The sequence below is a fragment of the Microcebus murinus genome, chromosome 17 (genome assembly GCF_040939455.1).
Source record: "Microcebus murinus isolate Inina chromosome 17, M.murinus_Inina_mat1.0, whole genome shotgun sequence".
Lineage (NCBI taxonomy): Eukaryota > Metazoa > Chordata > Mammalia > Primates > Cheirogaleidae > Microcebus > Microcebus murinus.
Genome location: NC_134120.1, coordinates 37,357,505 through 37,380,128, shown reverse-complemented (window position 1 = coordinate 37,380,128; position 22,624 = coordinate 37,357,505). Strand labels below are relative to the sequence as shown.

The following is a 22,624-nucleotide window of genomic DNA, read 5'->3' as shown; positions in this document are numbered from 1 at the left end:
CTCAGATTCTGTGATCTGTTATTTACACTGTTACTTTTCAAATTTTGTTAGTATAGATGAAGTATATTGTTATGTTTGTATTTGTTTGTATTTATAGGGGATTTGATTAAAAGTATTACTTGCTCTAGATCCCAGATATATATACATCTCTATTTATCTGGGTCTCTTAAAAGCAAAATGATAAATGTTTAAAGCTGAAAGTATTCTTAAATATTTCTCAAGTTATTGAGAAATATTCCATTGCACACTGTTGTGGGAAATTTTCATGTTTCCTGATCAAATAAGTTTGGGCAACACTTAAGTTTTTCTTAGGGGAGAAACCTATTAACTTTATCTTAGGACTTTCCAAATCAATTTGTGTACTCTTATATAAATCTTGTGGAACAACAGCTTGATGTGCATCAGTTTGAGACAAAAGCTGATGTGATCCATCCTTTTCTACTGTAAGGGAGGAAATGGAGACTCAGTGTGGTTTAGTGTGTTGCCTAAGATCACGCAGGTACTAAATGGCGGAGCCAGGATAAGATGCAGTTTGTCCTTTGTACCATGCTTTATCTGTTAATGTTATATAATATAAATATTTTTCATATACTATTTTGAAAAGGTGTAAGGCAGACTTGATTGTAGTTTCTTTTGTTTTTTTTTTTTTTTTTTTGGCTAACTCTGAGGTGTCTATGTAGTTTCTTTTGTATTCTTGTCTAGTCCAGTTATCAGTCTTATTCTCTGAGAAATACATATACATTTCTTAAAATTCTGATTTATGTACATATGAATAGCCTAACTTATTTAGCATTAATACATATCCATAATCACTTGTTTGTGTTTAATCATAGATGACAGAAGTAATTTTTTTTGTAATTAATGTATTATAATGTTTGATTTAGTTTCTGTAGAAAATGTTTCCTGACAGCAATGAGAGAAAGTGGAATACACTGTCCCTTGTGTCGTGGAAATGTGACTAGAAGAGAGAGAGCATGTCCTGAACGGGCCTTAGACCTTGAAGATATCATGAGAAAGTTTTCTGGTAGCTGCAGATGCTGTGCAAAACAGGTAGAGTAAATTTGGCATAGCTTTTCCTCAGGTTTCTGTTTCTAAATCCTTGTTTGAATTTTCTTGGTGGGTGCTGTTTTGAAAAGAGGTTATTTTGATTGGGAATTGGGTAGAAAAGGCCAAAAAAGCTGTGGCTGTAGATCTTAGTAGGTCATAAACTTATGGAGAACCCAGACTGAAAAGTAAAATCTCTGAATTTACCATAGTTTTTAACACAGTATTTTCTTTAAGTAATTGCTCATTGATTACTTACTAAATTAAGTAAATGAGTAAGCTGGTATTTAGTGCATTTAAACCCCTTCTGGCATAAATTCAACCATTAAGTAATTTTTCTGATGGTGACATCATTATTGTGATTTTTGTTCATAGAAATGTTAATAGTTCAGCCAAGTGGATTTTTGTGGTCAAGGAACTATATAGCCGTTCACTTATATATTTATCTAAGAAATTGCAAAATATTTCATTAATTTTTAAGGAACATGTAGGAAAATCAGGTGTTTGCAAATAATCAGCATTAATTCTCTAATATGCATTTTATTGTTCTGTCATTTGGAGAAGGAGTGAAATGGTGAGGGGGTGGTTAGGCTTTGAGTATATATCTGTGTGTCTATGAATTTATCACTGACATTTTTTCTAACAGCTAATAAAGTTGATGAGCAAAACTATTTGCTATTTCATGCATTCACACAAGTCAGATCTGCTGTTCAGTCTCTCTGAGGAAGGTGTCTAACTAACAGGGCAATGAAGTGAAGTTGGAAACACACTTGAGAGATTCTGGATTTTCTCCTCAGTGAGAAACTGAAAAATGTTCCAAGTGTTAACCTGGGAACTTAATTTTTTTTAAAGCACCTTCTAACTCTGCCAGGCTACAGTAGTTAAATAATAAATAAATGCCCAATAGCATGAGACAACTTTTTAGTAGTTTTAATTTTTTTGTCTGTTAGTAGTAGTATCTTTGTAAGCATATGATTATTTCTTAGTATTTTTTACAGTGAGTTTATGGACAGATGAACTCTTCTTTCTGTATGGTCTCTCCATCTAATGGACATATTTTTAGCTCCTACTAAAAGATTAAGTCATTTTCTTCTTTTAAAAAAACCTCTTAATAATCTGTTTTTATCTTTTTTCCCTCTTGTTGACAGTATCTAAACTCTTGTGAGTTCTATTTTAAATTAAAAATCATATTTTAATCAATAATTCACAGATTAAATTCTATCGCATGAGACATCATTACAAATCTTGTAAGAAGTATCAGGATGAATATGGCGTTTCTTCTATCATTCCAAACTTTCAGATCTCTCAAGATTCGGTAGGGAACAGGTAAGCATATTTATTCCTAAAAGTAGAATTTTTATAATTGAAATGGAAATTATTTTGGGAAATATATGATAAGGTATTTTTGGAGGTGTTGGTATGCGTTTATGTTTAAAGTAAATTGCCAAATATCAGAACTACAGCATTTCCCTTCCAAATTTATATGACACGCATAAGATTACATCTGGGAGATCAACTTCATGATATAATTAAGTTTATCTTATTTAAAATCATTGTAAGAATCTGCATTTTTTTGAGTAAGAAATAGATTTGAGAAGGCCAGGCGCGGTGGCTCACGCCTGTAATCCTACCACTCTGGGAGGCCGAGGAGGGCGGATTGCTCCAGGTCAGGAGTTCAAAACCAGCCTGAACAAGAACGAGTCCCCGTCTCTACTATAAATACAAAGAAATTAATTGGCCAACTAATATATATAGAAATAATTAGCCGGGCATGGTGGCTCATGCCTGTAAGTCCCAGCTACTTGGGAGGCTGAGGCAGGAGGATGCTTGAGACCAGGAGTTTGAGGTTGCAGTGAGCTAGGCTGATGCCATGGCACTCACTCTAGCCTGGGCAACAAAGTGAGACTGTCTCGAAAAGAAAAAAAAAGAAATAGATTTGAGAGTTGAAGGCTGTTTTCTCTTACTGATTTTGTAACTGAAATGATTTGAAAACTAGAGAAAATCCCTTTTAGTAATATGTTTGCAAAGTAGAATCTTTTTATTCTCTTTCCTATCTGAGGAATAGACTTAGAGTTGTTTGAAAATTTTATTCTGGTAATACAATATCATGTAAAAATGACACTTGGTACAGTTAGGTTTTTCTGTTTTAGTCTCCAAAAAAAACCCAGGTTTTTGGCTTGATTTGTATCTTATTATCTCAGATTTATGTATTAAGTAGTTTGTGAAATGTATTTTATACAGAAGAATGGCCAACATATACATGTATGGCTTAAAAAATACTTAAATATATATACGTATATATAAATAAAATAGTTACCCACTTAACCCAGGTCAAGAAATAGAACATTTTTCAGAGCCTTAGAATCTTCTTGTGAGCCCCTGCCCATTTGAACCCCATATTCCTAAAGGTAACCATTGTCCTCTTATTTGGATTATTTATTCCTTGCTTTCCTTTATATATTATCACCCATGCATATATCCCTACAATGCATTGTTTAATTTTGAAAAACTCAGTAGTAAGCACACATGTAAAGAAAGGCAATATTGCCACCCTTATGGAAAGGTTCCCAGGAGACAACACTTAGTAAGCAGAATCCCTAAGAGTTAATGTTAGTAGCTTTTCATCTCATATGCTGCTAAGTTCTAGTAATTTAATCACCCTTAAACACTCTATATTCAACATATACTGCATCAAGCTTCTTCCCTACTGTTCAGTTGAAACTGTTCTGGAAAAGGTCTTTAGTAATTTACTGATTGCTTAGTCTGCAACATTCTTTTAGTTTTACTGGACTTTTACTCATTTTACTGGACTTCTTAGTGTCATTGGATGAAATCTGTTACTCTCATTTTGTAGTTTTTTAAAATCCTCCTAAGTTTCCTCATCCCTGTACTTTCCTTATTATTTTACTTCTTTATTATAATATCATATATATGTGTGTGTGTATATATTTTGAGACAGAGTCTTGCTTTATCTCTCTGGCTAGAGTGCAGTGGTATCATCATAGTTCACTGCAGCCTCCAACTCCTGGGCTCAAGCCATTCTCCTGCTTCAGCCTCTTGAGTAGCTGGGACTACAGGCGTGTACCACCACCTGGCTAATTTTTCTATTTTTTTTGTAGAGATGAGGGTCTCACTCTTGCTCAGGCTGATCTCAAACTCTTGAGCTCAAGCAATCCATCTGCCTCAGGCTCCCAGAGTGCTAGGATTACAGGTGTGAGCCACCTCACCCGGCCAATGTTCTTTTTTTTTTTTTATTTTGAGACGGAGTCTTGCTCTCTTGCCCAGGCTAGAGTGAGTGCCGTGGAGTCAGCCTAGCTCACAGCAACCTCAAACTCCTGGGCTCAAGTGATCCTGCTGCCTCAGCCTCCTGAGTAGCTGGGACTACAGGCATGCGCCACCATGTCTGCCTAAATTTTTATATATATATATATATATATATATATATATATATATATATATATTAGTTGGCCAATTAATTTCTATTTTCAGTAGAGACTGTTTCTTGCTCAGGCTGGTTTTGAACTCCTGACCTCGAGCAATCCGCCCGCCTCGGCCTCCCAGAGTGTTAGGATAACAGGCGTGCACTGCGTCCGGCCCCAGTGTTTGTTCTTAATCATCATCACTTTCACTCTCTCACCTAGATGCTTTTACCAATAGTACTCCTTTCCTCATCACCGCAACTCACACTTTGTCTCCTGGTGGACTTTTTCTTCTCTTTTTTTTTTTTTTTGGAGACAGAGTCTCACTTTGTTGCCTAGGCTAGAGTGAGTGCCGTGGCGTCAGCCTAGCTCACAGCAACCTCAAACTCCTGGGCTCAAGCGATCCTTCTGTCTCAGCCTCCCAAGTAGCTGGGACTACAGGCATGAGCCACCATGCCCGGCTAATTTTTTCTATATATATTAGTTGGCCAATTAGTTTCTTTCTATTTATTGTAGAGACGGGGTCTCGCTCTTGCTCAGGCTGGTTTCGAACTTCCGACCTCGAGCAATCCACCCGCCTCGGCCTCCCAGAGAGCTAGGATTACAGGCGTGAGCCACCGCGCCCGGCCACTTTTTCTTCTCTTTAAAGACAGACCAAGTGTTAGCTACTCTAAAATCTTTTCTGACTTCTAGAATTTCTTCTTAGTAGAACTGTTCTTTGTGTTTCTGTTAGACCCACTAAGCTTTATTATATTTGTTTGCTTGTCTCATTACCTAGAATCAGCTTTTGCATCTTATTATTTCTACATCCTATGAAAAATTCTAATTGCAATGAAAGAATTGAATTTGTATATGAATTTTTAGTCAGTAAGGAATTTGGCAAAGGAAGGAAAAGAAGTTTTTTTTAAAAAAAATGGTAAGAAATATAAGATATGACACCAGAGTATATAGTCTCAGGGTCTTGGCAGGAAACAGATTGTGTGCTCTAATTAGGTAGTTTGGGCAGAATTTAGTAAAGGAAATTTCTTTGAAGAGTAGTATATTGGGTATAGTATATGAACAGGGTATAGGAAGTCACAAGGAATAATAATGTACTCTGGGTCTATTGAAAGCAGGAGAAGGCAGGAAGTAGATACCAGAACCTGGATAAAGAAAGTTATATGAAAAAGGCAGTCAGAATGGGATGCAGCTAGTCAAGGCAGTTTTGTAGGATAGCATCTGGGAAGTGTTTCTTGTTTCTTCCTCGAAATCCTCCGTTTCCCAGCTGAATCACCTCAGAAATAGCAAGGGAACTTGCTGATTCAAATTAGTCTCCCAGTGAACAGAGTATGATCAAAATGGAGAGAGAGGATATGGAGAGGCAAGATATCTAGTACATAAAGATTTTAGTTAGTAGCCAAATATGTTGTAATACACTGTTTCAGAGTTTCTGAGTAGCTAGTAGGAAGAACAAAACATCCAGTAATAATTAACAGTCTCTGATATTATAAGCAAAATAGTTACCAATGAGAAACATAGCTATTCCTGATACTAAAAAAAATGATACTGAAGAATGATTTTTTGCCTGTATGTCCTCAAGAGAAGAAATAAATACAGTAAACATCATTTTCCCTGTGATAAATATAAAACAAGTTACATAGGGCTACACTTAAATACCTTCAGTGTAGACTGTCATAATGCCTTATTGCAGTTTAGATAAAGCTTTTCTTCCAGGGATTTTTCTCTGATCCTCTGGCTTAATCTAGGTGGTGGTAGAATGGACAGGATCTATACTTGCAGACAGTTCTCTGTGAAGATTATTTCTAGTAGCTAAGCTTTTTTATGCAACACTGTTTTGAAGACATTTAGCTAAGCTTTTGATAAATGTTTCAGTTTAGAAAATTTAAGGTTCTATTCTCTGTCAAGTAACTGGAGAACAGATACAATCTATATTGCTAATTAAGAGCAGGTTTATAGAGTTAGCTGAGCAGTGTTTAGTGCCATCTCGTGAAAAATCATTGCTTTAGTAGACAATTGTGACTCTACCTCTATAGCAAAGTAGGCCAAGGGACCACTGCAGAATAGAGCTTGTGTTTGCTTAGAATATGTTTCACAATATTCTCTCATAAGTACAAATGGAGGATTTAAACTATGGCTTGAATAGAGCATGGCTGTGGAAATTCTTAAAACAGTATTTGCATGCTCCTTATATGAGTAGTTAAAAAAATTTACAAAATAGGCCAGGCTTGGTGACTCATGCAGGGGAGGATGGCTTGAGGCCAGGAGTTGGAGTCCAGCCTGAGCAACATAGTGAGAGATCTCATCCCTACCAAAAAGCTTTTAATAATTAGCCAGGAGTGGTGGTGTATACCTGTAATCCCAGCTATTCAGAAGGTTTAAGCCCAGGAGTTTAAGGTTGTAGTGATCTATGGTGACACCACTCCACTCTAACAGAGTGAGACCCTGTCTCAAATTAAATAAATAAATAAAGAGTAAAATAATCTATAGATCATTTCATTCATTCTATATACATTAATTGTACCTTCTGTAGTGTTGGGCACACTCTACCTGTTATTGAATATACAGGGATAGATAAAACAGACATAATGTCGTTTTCTATATATCCAACCATTAGCAGTATGATTTTCAGTTGAGTCATCAAATACAAACTGGTAGCACTATTTTCATTCAGATAATTCGGGGTAGGAGTATAAATGTTGGAGGGTATTTAGCAAAATTATTGCACTGGTATGAAGTAGTTTCTGATAATAATTAGAGCAGTGCTAGTTGTTTTACTAAGGCTATTTCTATTTCATAATAATAAAATTCTGCTTCTGACATAAAATTGTATCTTTTTGTTTCCTTTATCTACTAGTGGAGGGGAGGGAGGATGCATGTAATCCTTAAAATACCAGAACACATTTCTATTTTATCTTCCTTGGGAATTATTTGGTCTGTTTACAGGTTGTTCCTACTAAGCTTGACTCTTTGTAAACAATAACAGGATATAGGTAGGCTCATACAGCTTAGTTCAAAAACAGCTCTTCACAAAGACAAAAAAATGAAAGTTGCAAGCATTCTTTTGTTGTTCCTAATAGATTCCTCTCCAAGTTGTTAAACATTTTAAGTGGCTAAATAACTGTTAAGGAATCTGGTACAAGTATAAAGTAAAATGTTCTTTTTTTTTAGTTTATAGGCATTTTTTATATATTCTGTATAATAACTTTGTTACCTGCATTGCAAATATCTTTGCTCAGTCTTTGGCTCATGTGGTGTCTTTTGACATATAAAAGTATTATATATTATATTTACACGTATGTATATAAATATTTTATTTATGGTTCTTTTTGTGTTATCTTTGAGAAATCTTTTTCTTTATCAGGATTATAAAAGGTATTTTCCTATTAAACATTTAAAACCTGTGTTTTCCACATTTATTTGGGATGTATAATGTGAGGTAGGAAAACTTTATGATTAACCATTTGTCCTGGATCTACCCACTGAGGGGTCCATTCTTTCCCCAGTGATTTATCATGCTCCTTCTGTCTTGTGTATCTCTGCATTCTGTTCCTTGGTCCATTGTTTATCCTTTAGAACTATTGTCTACCTTTCCCATTTTAAAAAAGTATATTAAAAGTTCATTTAGAGCATGTGTAAATATTTTATTATATCTTTTCTTAATAAAACCTTATAGTTTATGTTGCTATAAAAATGAGGATTTTTTCCTGTTTTATAACTTTAATTGGTTATCACTAGTAAGTAGAAATATTATGGATTGGTTTTTTTTTTTTTTTTGAGACAGAGTCTTGCTTTGTTGCCCAGGCTAGAGTGAGTGCCTTGGCATCAGCCTAGCTCACAGCAACCTCAAACTCCTGGGCTCAAGCGATGCTACTGCCTCAGCCTCCCAAGTAGCTGGGACTACAGGCATGAGCCACCATGCCCAGCTAATTTTTTCTATATATGTAAGTTGGCCAATTAATTTCTTTCTATTTATAGTAGAGACAGGGTCTCGCTCGTGCTCAGGCTGGTTTCGAACTCCTGACCTCGAGCAATCCATCCACCTTAGCCTCCCAGAATGCTAGGATTACAGGCGTGAGTCACCCCTCCTGGCCTATGGATTGGTTTTTATGTTATGCAGATTGATCCAAGGGATTGAAAAAAAATAGAAAAAAAAAGAAAAAAGATTTTTATGTTAATCTTGTTTTCAGCAACTTTGGTGTTGTAGTAATTCTAATCTAATAGTTCAGAATCTACTTGTGGGTTCTTTTAGATTTATTATATAGAAAATTTTATTTTTGCATACAGTAGGGTCTCTATCCAATATTAAATAGCAGACATTTTTTTCTTCCTCATTTTAGTGGGAATACAGCTAAAATTTTACTATTAAGTATGATGTTTCCTGTAGTTTTTTTTTTAGCATAGATACTCTTTTAAAACATTTTTTAATTTTTAAATTTGTATTTATTTTTTTCCCTCCGAAGGAAAGCATAGATATTCTTAGAGTTTCACAGTTTACATATACAGATATATATAGAGAGACATCTGTTCCATGATGATATTACCCTGGATTTAAGATTTCCTCATTAAGTAGTTATATTCAAGTCAGAATCATTTATGGACTTTTAAATATATATACATATCTGGCTTGATTCCCAGATATTCTGATGTTTAGAGTCTTTAGGCATTTGTATTTTTCAAAAACATTGCGTCAGCCTAGCTCACAGCAACCTGAAACTCCTGGGCTCAAGCAATCCTCCTGTCTCAGCCTCCTGAGTAGCTGGGACTATAGGCATGTACCACCATGCCAGGCTAATTTTTCTATATATTTTTAGTTGGCCAATTAATTTGTTTCTATTTTTAGTAGAGACACGAGGTCTTGCACTTGCTCAGGTTGGTTTCGAATTCCTGACCTTCAGTGATCCTCCCACCTCAGCTTCCCATAGGGGGGAAAAAAAAATATATATATATATATATATATATATATTGGTTTAACACTTGATTATACACTATATATGTGTATATACACATACATACATATATATATATATATATTGGTTTAACACTTGACATAGTAACTCGGAGATTTGGATCTAAGTTCACTTTATTTTGATGCTTGGTTTTGATGACTATCATGGCTGGAAAAGATAATTACTACACAAAAAAATGTAGATCCAAATGGAAGAAGTATGCCATAGATTGAAATTACTAAATTTTTTAGTCCCATTCACTAATATCAAAAAGGCTTTTGTTGAAATTTTCAACATCCCTGATGATGTTATAGTTCTTACAAACCAATCAAAAGTTGACAGTGTTATTAAAGGATGCATTCAAAACCCAGTGATTGTATTATTTGGAAGATTTTTTAAACTGTTTAGAAAAATCTGCTATCAAGTTTAATGTCTAGATAATAAGATTTAAAAAAATAGGTGACACATGCTATTTTGCATAACAAATTCATATAACATCCCTTAATAAATTTGCTCTACAATGTTTGAGTTTGTTTTAAAACACAAGGTTTTAGTCTTCATGGTGTGAAAATGCCACCTTTACCTGAACAGATTAATATCTGCTATAAATAGTGGTTTAATAGTCTTTTTTTTTTTGAGACAGAATCTCACTCTGTTGCCCAGGCTAGAGTGAGTGCCGTGGAGTCAGCCTAGCTCACAGCAACCTCAAACTCCTGGGCTCAAGCAATCCTACTGCCTCAGCCTCCTGAGAAGCTTGGACTACAGGCATGTGCCACCATGCCCGGCTGATTTTTTTCTATATATATTAGTTGGCCAATTAATTTCTTTCTATTTATAGTAGAGTCGGGGTCTTGCTCTTGCTCAGGCTGGTTTTCGAACTCCTGACCTCGAGCAGTCCACCGCCTTCAGCTAATATAGAAAAAATTCGCTGGGCATGGTAGCACATGCCTATAGTCCCAGCTACTAAGGAGGCTGAGGCAGAAGTATCGCTTGAGTCCAGGAGTTTGAGGTTGCTGTGAGTTAGGCTGATGCCAGGGCACTCTAGCCGGGGCAGCAGAGTGAGACTCTGCCTCAAAAAAAATAAATAAATAAATAAATAAACAAATATTTCTACTATTAAAGGATCTTGCTTTTTATAAAATTGGCCAGATTGATAAAATTCTTCAGCACACAAGTGTTGATCATATGTGGAGTGTGTCTACTCTTTCCACAGGATTCTTCTAATATTCCTTTGACACATGATTCTGGCATAGGGTACAAGTGAAGATATCAACTTCTATAAGTAAATGTTAGTGAAACCTAGTTTATTTCCTTTTGGGGGGGTAGGATATAAACATAATGTTCAAATATTTTCTTAACTCCCTGGGCTCAATCGGTGGTTCACTCCTACAATCCTAATACTTGGGAGGCTGAGGTGGGAGGATTATTTGAGGCCAGGAGTTTGAGGGCAGCCTGAGCAATATAGCAAGACCCTGTCTCTACAAAAAATACAAAAATTAGCCAGGTGTAGTAGCAGATTAGTCCTTCTTGTTTGTAAGTTTGAGGTGGGAGGATCACTTGAGCTTGCTGTCAGCTATGATGACACCCTTGCACTCTAGCCAAGGCAACAGAATGAGACCCCATGTCAAAAAAACAAATGAAAAAAAAAAAATCCAAATATTCTATGGAACCTACTCTCCTTTGGAGGCCATAACCTTAAACCATATTCTAGTTACTAGTCAAAAATTTCACAGAAGCCAGGCCCAGTGGCTCACACACCTATAATCCTAGCATTCTGGGAGGCTGAGGCAGGAGAATGACGAGAGCTATGATGTTGCCACTGCACTGTAGCTTGGGCAAGAGAGTAAGACTATGTCTGAAACAAACAGAAGTTTACAGAATTGAGTCTACTCCAGCATTTAAAATTACTAGTCTGGGGTAGAGGTGGAGGAATAGGATTTAACATAATTCTTTAAAATTCTCTATGCTTTTGTAATTGCACATACATTTTAAAGGACATGAATGAGAATTTAATAAACAGACTTAATTTGTTTGGAAAGTAATTAAATATTTTATGGTTTAGAATTATTTGAAATTCAGACTTTTAAAACAAATTTAGACTAATCTTCATTAATGGTTCAAGTTAATGTGCTTTATTACTTTGGGGTATTAACTTTCCCCCCCCTCTGTGCTTCTCAAGTAATAGAAGTGAAACATCCACATCTGATAACACAGAAAGTTACCAAGAGAATACAAGGTAAGCTTTTGAATAATTCTGCTACATTAGTAAATATCATCACTTTATCAAATATTTTGAAATTAAACTTTTCAAAATTCTGTTAAATCACCGGGCATAGTGCTAGAAGTTAGCAGTTTCGAAATGGCAATGCAGTTGCTGTTTTTGTGAATCGGATTAGAAAGGTTTACTGGTGGTCAGGTTTCTGCTGTGTGTAATTCTGGTAGAGTTGTCAATGCTGAAATGTCTCTTGCTGACATTCAGAAGTATTAAAACCCAGTGATTCGTGATCCTCAAAATGTTTTGAAGTGTTTCATTCCGGTAATCATTGTTTTTTTTTTTCTTTCTTTTTTTTTTCCTTGCGAATTTTGGGCATATTAGATTCCTAGTGCCTGGGATAGTTTAAAAATACAATATTGATAAAACTGTTAAAAGTTTTAAGTTCCTAGATAAGGGATTTCCAAATTGTGGGACACTACAGGATATTTAAAAATTCAAAGGACACACATGATAGCTATTGGCATCATACAAATGACTATAATTTTGACCTAACTGCTTAATAAATGCAACTGGCTAGGTTTTTGTTTTTGTTTTGGCCTTAGAGACACCATGAAAAAATTAACTGGGAACACTAAGAGTACTGTAAACTGAGATTGGTTTGGGAACCTTTGTTCTAGATCATTTGTTGAAAATGTTTTCAAAATGAGAGAACCTTTGAACAGTTTGATAATTATAACTTTTAAAAAAACTTATAGTGGTGATTGGTCACTATTATTTTGAATTAAATATGCCTCATTTAAAATTGTTTTATAGTTCTGGGCATCCCACCTTTAAGTGTCCCCTGTGTCAAGAATCAAATTTTACCAGACAGCGTTTACTGGATCACTGTAACAGTAATCACCTATTTCAGATAGTTCCTGTGGTAAGTACATGTTTTTAAACAGTCTTCTGCTTAGATTAAAGCCTGCTATAACACTTATTTTACCTCGTGTATACGAGGAAAGGTAGTTGATTTAAATTTGGATGGGGCATTATTAATCAAGTAGATTTTTGTTAACAAATGATTGATGACTATGAAGCAAATTGAGATATTTAAAATTCCAGCAACTCATTATAAAAAGAGAAATACTTATTTTGAGGTAATGTAGGAGAAGAGTGAAGTAATGAGTGAACCAGGGGACTCATTCCTTAACAATTGCAGAATCTAATTGTATTGGGTATGCAGACAAATGGATCCAGTCAGGTGGATCTGCTACAAGTGATAATACCTATAAGTAAGAATAAAGTCAGTAGTTATTTTTTATTGTACCTTGGAGAATCTAGCATATGAATGCATAAAGCAAGAAAGGAAAATAATCACACTTTTCTTTTTGATGTATACATTTTTTTAATTACATTTTTTGAGGGTGTCTAAGAAAGTGGTGAGATCTTTTTGATGAATGAGGGAGATACAGCTGAGTGCAGGGTTCCAACATTGTGATGATGGTGCTAGAACTCATTTCGAATATGAGTTTCACAGATAAGTGGTTTCAACTGTGGATGGAACAGAAGAAACTGACCTGGGAGAGAGAACTTCCCTTTCAACCAAACATTTTGATATATTTTGTCTTCAGAAATAAGAATAGAAGGAAATGTTACCAATAAGAATTATAGAATTTCTAAGCTGTTTTAATGAATGTACTAGAAAAAATTGTGAAAGAATATTCCCCAATAGCTATTGAGGATAACCTTAAACTCTCTCATACCACCTAAGAAGACATACCCCACCTACTTTGCTTATTAGAGGGGGTTGGTTATAGCTAAATAAACAGAGTACAAAAGAAGTCTCAAGGAAATCTCTCATATTTAACAGATTTTACGTAGTTTTATATTGGATTACCATGTTTTTTTCATTTCTGTATAATATTCAATATATTATAAACACTGGCTAGAGTTCAATTATTAAAGTTTCTTTTATATTATTTCAATATGTCATCCATTCACTTTTTTTTTTTTTTTTTTTGAGACAGAGTCTCACTCTGTTGCCTGGGCTAGAATCATTCACTTTTTAAGATGTACTTTTTTTTTTTTTTTTGAGACAGTCTTACTATGTTCCCTGGGCTAGAGTGCCGTGGCATCAGCCTAGCTCACAGCAACCTCAAACTCCTGGGCTCAAGCGATCATCCTGCCTCATCCTGCCAAGTAGCTGGGACTATAGGCATGCGTCCATAGGCCCGCCTCATTTTTCTATTTTTTTTTTTTTTTGTTAGAGATGAGGTCTCACTCTTGCTCAGGCTGGTCTCAAACTCCTGAGCTCAAGCAATCCTCTCACCTCAGCCTCCCAGAGTGCTGGAATTACAGGTGTGAACCAGGGCACCCAGCCCTAAGATGTACTTTAATTAAAACTTTAAGGATATGACTTAAAGTGCATTCTGTAATTTATTTCATTTTCATTTTACTTATAAATGAAATTAAGCTAATAATTATAGTTATTTTGTAGATCAAATGAGATTATATACTGGGTGTGTGGTAGACAGTGATAATTATTACAACTGGTATTAAAAGCTGGATATGGTGTTTCTGTTACAGTTGTGTAATTGGAGATTTAAGTAGTAGAATGTCTAAGACCTTTTATTATATTGTGTTATATTAGTGTCATTTAGCTAAGGTACTTTAGTTGGGAAATGATCTAGTCATGGAACTTGGCCTTTAGAAATGCTTTTCATTTAGATGTTTTGATAACATAAGCCTGTGTTATTTAATTACTCAATTATATAACATACTATTGTTTTCATTTTTTTTAATTTAAATCAATTTCTTATAGACATGTCCTATTTGTGTGTCTCTTCCTTGGGGAGATCCTAGCCAGATTACTAGAAATTTTGTTAGTCATCTAAATCAAAGACATCGGTTTGATTATGGAGAATTCGTGGTAAGTGAATTTTTCAAGATTAAGAAAGTACTGTTTAAATATTCACGTTAGGTTAACTTTTCAATCTAGACTTGGGTTTTGAGGCAAATTGTTTCATACTGGATGGATATGAAGCAAGTCTTTGGTTTTTAATAATAATACTGGTTACCTTTGGTTTGTAGAAGTGGGTACAAATTGAATTTACTTTCTACCTCCTGTACTAGAGAAATAATTACTAGAGGAAGACCAAACCCCCAGATTAACAAAATGATGATTAATACAAAAACTGTCTAGATTTAAGAGAAAATTCTACCTACATGAGAAGTAAAACTGGTGTAACACATGAAGGAGGGTGTATTTCTCATGTAGTATAAGTTGCTTGTTAAACCCAGTATAATTTCTCACATCTAGCATGTGAGACACATTATTTTTTAAAATGAGAGAACTTGATTATCAAGCAAAGCCAGGCTGAGTTTATTTAACAGGGTGAGGGGAGTTATATAATGTAAAAATGGATCCCCAAAGAAAAATGTAGTGTTAATTTCTACTTCCCAAATGGGTTGTGATAATTTGTTCTAAAATTAGTGATAACTTCTGTTTTATTGATTGTGAAATTGCATCTTATTCAACTTCAGTGTAATTAAAACCTTAGAATAAAAAAAACACCTTAGGATTAATCCTACAAAGAATGCCACTTGTTTTTCAATTTAGGTAAGCACAGATATGTGAAATTCTCACAATGGCATGAATAAAATCTTGCCCTCTAATGTTGAAATTTTTCTCTGCTATCCAATGTTGAAGTTACATCATTTTTTTTTTTTTTTTTGAGAGCTCACTCTGTTGCCCAGGCTAGAGGGCCATGGTGTCAGCCTAGCTCACAGCAACCTGAGACTCTTGGGCTCAAGCAATCCTTCAGCCTCAGCCTCCTGAGTAGCTGGGACTACAGGCATGCGCCACCATGCCCGGCTAAGTTTTTTTTTTTTTTCCTATATATTTTTTAGTTGGCCAATTAACTTCTTTCTATTTATAGTAGAAACGAGGTCTCGCTCTTGCTCAGGCTGGTTTCAAACTCCTGGCCTTGAGCGATCTGCCTGCCTTGGCCTCCAGAGTGCTAGGATTACAGGTATGAGCCACTGCACCTGGCTTACATCATTTTTGATAAATATTTTTTTATTTTTGTGAAATTTGCATTTTTTAGTCTCCTATTTCAAGAGATAACAATTCAAATGCATGTAAAATTCAGGTGTACTCTATTTTATGAAGTAATTATAGATTCTCATTGTAAGAAAGGTTACTATGTCTGGAGAACTGTATTTGGAAAAACAAAAATATATTTTGTGGGCCACTTTGGATCTAATTGTCAGATTGTTTTATCTTGCCATAGAAAAATATGTAGTTTTAACTATTTGAGATTGTCAAGTAGAAGCCTTGATATGTTTTAAAGCAAACCCATAGGACATAAAATTGATAGCAAATAGAAATTTTGAAGTTAAGGAGTAGTTTTATAACTAAGATTGAGTGAGCTATAGTTTTGAGCTTCATGTTATGATTATGAAGCCATTTATTCTCAACTCATAATTCAGTAAATACTTGTTTTCTTTTTTCTTATATATTCAAATACTTTTTATCCATATATGTGTTTATTTTGTATATTTGTAGTCTATTTATAATGCTTGGCTTCTGGATCATGGTTCTTGCCCCAGCCCCTGCACAAAGTATTTAAAATTCATTCAAGACCATCACTGCTTGTTTTTACCTTATACACAATGGATTATGAATACCTTGTAGGTCAGGGATTGGGATTTATGGATTTTATAATCCTTTGACCTAGCACAGCTATCAAGGATTTAATAAATATTTGTTAAATAAATGAATAAATGGTGTTTAACTTATTAAAATACCTGGAACAAATACCCTTGCCCAAACGAGAATTAAATTTGCCATCTAACTTAGCCTTTCCAAGGCTGATGTAAGTCTTAAGTTCTCAAAATTGGTTGACTTACTTTCTTTTTTTTTTTTGAGACAGAGTCTCACTTTGTTGCCCAGGCTAGAGTGAGTGCCGTGGCGTTAGCCTGGCTCACAGCAACCTCAATCTCCGGGGCTCAGCGATCCTACTGCCTCAGCCTCCCGAGTAGCTGGGACTACAGGCATGCGCCACCATGCCCGGCTAATTTTTTGTATATATATTTTTAGTTGGTCAATTAATTTCTATTTTTGGTAGAGACAGGGTCTCGCTCAGGCTGGTTTCGAACTCCTGACCTTGAGCAATCCGCCCGCCTCGGCCTCCCAAAGTGCTAGGATTACAGGCGTGAGCCACCGCGCCCGGCCGTGACTTACTTTCTTTAAAATTAGTTTACTTTCAGACATTTGGCATTTTTTCTAGAGGTGACAGAAAATGTATCACTTATGATTGTGCATTACAATTAAGTTCACTTTTTTTTTTTTTTTTTAATTTAAAGAGATGAGGTCTTGTTATGTTGCCCAGGTGCCCAGGCTAGCCTCGAACTCCTAGGGTCAAGTGATCCTTCCTCCATAGCCTCCTGAATAGCTGGGACCACAGGCTCACAGCACCATGCCTAGCTTTACAGTTGTCTGCAGTTTTGATTAATCACTTATCATTAGGAGCTATAACTCAAATTTCATTCTCTGCTTATCTTTTCTATTAGTTATTCCTAAATAATTATAAGTGAACTTAATTTTTTATTAAAGTTCAGGTATTTAAATCTTTTATTTTTTGAAATGGGGGTCGTGCTGTGTTGCCCAAGCTGGTCTTGAGCTCCTGGGCTCAAGTCATCCTGCCTCAGCCTTCCAAGTAGCTGGGATTATAGGCTTATACCACCATCCCTGGCTAAATCTTGTATTTTAAAGGATACTATATGCTTTACATAAACTGTTTTGAGTGTGTATAATGTGTATCAAGAAGCGTAATGTATCAGGCAAAGTACTGAGTAGTTGAGTTATATTTTTCCTGTTGACATGTTAATGTTATTGTGTTTAGAATCTTCAGCTAGATGAGGAAACCCAGTATCAAACTGCTGTTGAAGAATCTTTTCAAGTAAACATCTGAAGGCTGTTATACATCTCCACATCTTTGTACCTGCAAGTGCCATCTTTAAGGGGAAAACTACATGAAGTCACTGTTTCAATAACTTGATGTGTATATTAATAAAAGTAATTCAGTCTATTGTTTTAGTTTTTTGATTGAAAAATAAAGGTAGGCCATCTAAAAACTTCATCGTCTTGATAAGTTAAAAATGAAAGTTATGACGTTAGCTTTAAAAGCAAAAATGGATTATATTTCACTAATGTAATGGTGAAAAGGGAAACCCTGTTGTACTTTTTCTTTTTTTATATTACATATTCTTGAATTTTTCATTATGTTGCTTTTGAAATTTGGTACATTTCCTCTCATTTACTTTATTGTACACAGATAACACACAGTAGCAAATTCTGAAAGATGTGATTGATATAAACCTAACAAATCTGAGCCAGTTGTCAGAGTCACAGAATAGAAACTTGAAGTACTAAATGGAACAATCCAAAGGAAATTTTTAAAATACAGATTCTAGCTGAAGAATTCAACTATAAGAAAATTGTATTTATATAACGTTTAGTATTTTTGAAGACTAGTGAGATTTCTGTAATAATTTTAACTCTTTACAAAGTTAAAGCTCATTGTAAAGATACTTTCGGTCTGCTAGTAGAAGGAAATACCAAGAGAAAAAATTTATTTCTTTGATGGGCAATTGGTGATTTCTCTCTTGTTTTATTAATTTGTAAACTTGGAATATGGTAAGCTGAATAACAGCTTAACCTCAGAATTTTCAGTAGCCAGTATTTCTGATTAGCTGAGATGAAACTTGTATTAGGAATCTTCAGTTGGTGATACTATGTTCTACAGATAAATTTAAATGAGAAATTTAGCTTCTTCTTAGTTTAGAAATTCATTCAAATCTAAAGATATATATGTATATATACATACATTTTGTGTGTGTATACACATGTATACAGTTTGTCAGGTTATATACAGAATTTCTATTAAGGATTTTAAAAGTGGACAAGCAATAGGAGATTGAAGTTTTCATCTGTTTTGATTAAAATTTTATATATCAAAATGTTTAAAGTAAGAGTCACATGCTAACTGATCTAGTTGGCTGCTGTTACACCTTAAAAATTGAGTTTACACAGACACACAATTACCTATTTATATGGTGCTCATTTGTTATTCTCAAAGATAATGCATGACTATGATGTAGTGAAACAGATTCTACCAGCTACCCTGTTTTGCTACTTTTTAGTCAAACCTGGGTTTGTTCTTAGTATTCATTAATAAGAATCATAAAGTATTTTGTATAAGGCCTAAATCACAGAATTAAGGATGAAGAGTGGATTAGCTGACATTCTTTACTAATATACATTGTTTAAGCTTTCTTTAAAATAACTAAACATACAATCTTGGAAGTAGTTTGCTGCTAATATATACATATATTGTATAAAAAGGTATATTTTGGTTTTGTTAAAACCCTTGTTGACTTTTCTACAGTGGACATTTTTTAAACTTGATTTAATAAAAATATTAATTTTGGAAGTGGAGTTTTGTAAAAGCCTTTTTCAATCAAACAGTAATGACTTTATGTATAGTTGTAACAATCTCAAAAAAAGCCATACATCTTAACATATGCTTTTTGTTCTGTCATTTTAAAAGAGTGATGTTTACTATGTGCTTGAACATTTTCTCTGCAGTTACAAGAGTAAGAATATCTGTATAATGAACTCTTTTTAAAGAGACTTTTGACCATAGTTTTTTCTAATTTAAAGCAATAACTTTAGTAATTTCTTTCAAAGTTTAATATGTCCAGTATGTCAAATTAAAACCATTCTGGGATTTGAGAACTTTAAAGGAAAATTGTAGTAAAGATCATCTTGATGAAATTGTGTTTTGAAGTTTTGTGGAAATTGAGTTAAATACTAAGTTTTGTGTGTCTCACATATAAGCTTTTTTATAAGGAAAATTACTTTTATCTGGGAACTCCTCATTATAGAAATGATTGTTTAAAATCTCTCCTTTTGTCAGTCCATTGGGGATAGGGATAGGCTATAGAGATTTAATTTATGGAAATTAAATTTATGGGAAAAAGTTCTTATTTTTAATATTGCTTGTAGCTAAGTCAGGATAAAGGTTGGAAACTCTTGATACTCTGATACCTAAATTTCACAATACCACTTATGAAAGCTGTTTCAGCAAATTACAGTTTATGTTGTTAAACAGAGTCTTATTTGAAATGTATTGCTTTATTTTTCAATTAAAAGTGGTTTTCTCCTACTTGTGTGACTAATTAAAATTTTGTCTAGAGGCAAACATTTAACTCTCATAACTCACCCTGAAAGACATAGGAGATAACTCTTTATTTTGTAGTTAAAAAAGTGGATAGGAGAAAGCTACCACATGCTGATGCTATATGTTGGATTTAACTTTATAAACCTATTTTATCTATTTTAAATGTTAATCACCTTATAAAACTATTTTAGGAAATGTCCATGCAGCAAGATTTTCAAGCCTTGTGAGCAGCCACGCAGAAAACTAGTTGGTTAATAAACACTTTATATGGAGAAATTACCGTTAAGTAAGATATAAGGGCTATAAGAATGTGTTGTCAAATACAATGTCATACCTATGGAACTGCTTGCTAAGTATTATGACCTTTTGTGTAAGCTGTGCATTGGATAGTTTCTTTTCAAGAGATTTTGTAGTTACAAGATTTTAATAAGTATGTAAAGACTATTCTGAGAACAGAGTCTAAACCTAGGAATAGAAACTAAAAGAGTTGCAGCAGATAACAGAAGAGAGGGTAGATAGGTCTTTACTGGAAAACTGCAAGCCTGAAAACAATAGTCTAGTTTCTTGGGCCAGACAGCCTGGTTTTTGTGGTTTTTTTGTTTTTTGGTTTTTTTTGAGACAGAGTCTCACTTTGTTGCCCAGGCTAGAGTGAGTGCTGTGGTGTCAGCCTAGCTCACAGCAACCTCAAACTCCTGGGCTCAAGCAATCCTTCTGCCTCAGCCTCCCGAGTAGCTGGGGCTACAGGCATGTGCAGCCATGCCTGGCTAGTTTTTTCTGTATATATTAGTTGGCCAATTTCTTTCTATTTATGGTAGAGACGGGGTCTCGATCTTGCTCAGACTGGTTTCGAACTCTTGACCACCTGGAGTGATCCGCCTGCCTTGGCCTCCCAGAGTGCTAGGATTATAGGCTTGAGCCACCACACCCGGCTTAGACAGCCTGATTTTGATGATTCTGCAGGTTTGACATTTGTGTGGTTTTGGACAAATTTCTTAGTCTCTCACTTCTATGGTTTGTGAAGATTGAGTTAATATACAAAGTGCTTGCATAGAGCCTGCTATCCTTATTACTGTGTATCCAGTACAAATCAACCAGTTGTATTTTTATCTGGAAAGTCCTACTTCAGTCTGTAAAATCCTGTCAGGAAAGTGAAATTCTTTTTTCCCTTTAAGAATATAGAACCTAGGCCGGGCGCGGTGGCTCACGCCTGCAATCCTAGTACTCTGGGAGGCGGAGGCGGGCGGATTGCTCAAGGTCAGGAGTTCGAAACCAGTCTGAGCAAGAGCGAGACCCCCGTCTCTACTATAAATAGAAATTAATTGGCCTACTAATGTATACAGAAAAAATTAGCTGGGCATGGTGGTGCATGCCTGTAGTCCCAGCTACTGGGGAGGCTGAGGCAGGAGGATTGCTTGAGCCCAGGAGTTTGAGGTTGCTGTGAGCTAGGCTAATGCCATGGCACTCTGGCCTGGGCAACAGAGTGAGACTGTCTCAAAAAAGAAAAGAAAAAAAATAGAGAACCTAAAGCATTTTTAGTCTGTTTGCTAGCCTCAACTTTGTGGTAAGATTACTGTCTTTGTCTCTAAGTACAAATATATCCCTCACAATGAGGAATTCTAAGTAAAACATTTTTTAGAATAATCTTATGAAGAACAGTCAGCTGATGATCATTTCTCAACCAAATGAATACCCAGGAGTTATGATGACAAATTAACCCACCCTGTTACTTTTAACATGCTTGGTTCTTAGTAATTAACGTGAAGAAACCCATTGTCTCTAGAAGAAAACTTAGGGAGACAGGCACAGAGTAAGAAAGGAAGAAATGCAGTATGAGTATGCTGTGGTTACTTACAAGGTCAAATCTTAGCAGAAATAGATCTTGGAAGACAGGTACCCCTTTTGTTCTGTTCATGGTTTCTATACAATGGATGTGGAGATTTAATATGACATGTTTTCAGCAGTTATTGTCATGAAGTTTCACTCTCATCCTTACACCAGGATGCAGTGGATCTGGATCTAGAGATATGAATTCATCTGAAGCAGCTATTTAATTCATGTATCTTGAGCTTCAGTTTCTTTTTGGTCTTCCCCAAAATGGCTCTGCCATTCTTTCTAGTTAAATATTTTCCTTAGAAAAGATGGAAGCCAGGATTTGTAGCTTTAGAACTTTAATGCTGAAAACTCCCTTATTTCCTAGATGGAGTTCTCATAGCCAGTCAGTACTTACTTCACTTTTGCTGGGTCGAGATACTGCTTTCTCTTGGCATGTGTAGTATCCTCTCCTGGCCCTCCTCTGATTCCTGTCGACTCATTTGCTGGTTCACCTCCTAAGACTGGGCATTTAAATGTCAAGAGTTCTTCAGGGCTCAGTCCTGTCCTCCTCCTTTACTTTAATCAGGAGATCAAGGATTCTCATCCTTTATTATATACATCAGTGATCATATTCATACAGGGTTCGACCACCATCTTTATGTTAACCAATCTCAAATTTTCATCTGCATGTTTTCTCTGATACCCGTATGTCCGTTCAGTACCTCCAGGGATCTCACAGGCATCTCAAACTCATAATAGCTAAGACCAACTTCTCATAGCTGGTTCTCTCCTGTTCCAAAGCTCAGTAATTATAGTACTGTCCAACACTTGCTTAAGCCAAAAGCTTGGGAGTCACCTTTGGCATTTGCATTTTCCTTACATCACACACCTAATTCATTAACAAGTCCTGTTGATTTTACCTCCTAAATATCTCTTAAATCTCTGTTTTTCCTCCTATCC

At 35.2% G+C, this 22,624-nt stretch overlaps 1 protein-coding gene across 1 annotated transcript in view; it reads left to right on the top strand.

The window, feature by feature from the left end:
* Positions 1-17,698, top strand: part of RNF138 (ring finger protein 138) — a 37,129-nt gene extending 19,431 nt beyond the window's left edge. The window contains exons 3-8 of the mRNA XM_075993571.1: positions 885-1,050; positions 2,255-2,370; positions 11,589-11,645; positions 12,438-12,546; positions 14,428-14,535; positions 17,513-17,698. Coding sequence (XP_075849686.1) covers positions 885-1,050; positions 2,255-2,370; positions 11,589-11,645; positions 12,438-12,546; positions 14,428-14,535; positions 17,513-17,581 — 625 coding nt within the window. The 3' untranslated portion in view covers positions 17,582-17,698. The remainder of the gene's footprint in view (positions 1-884; positions 1,051-2,254; positions 2,371-11,588; positions 11,646-12,437; positions 12,547-14,427; positions 14,536-17,512) is intronic.
* The last annotated feature ends 4,926 nt before the right edge of the window (positions 17,699-22,624 follow it).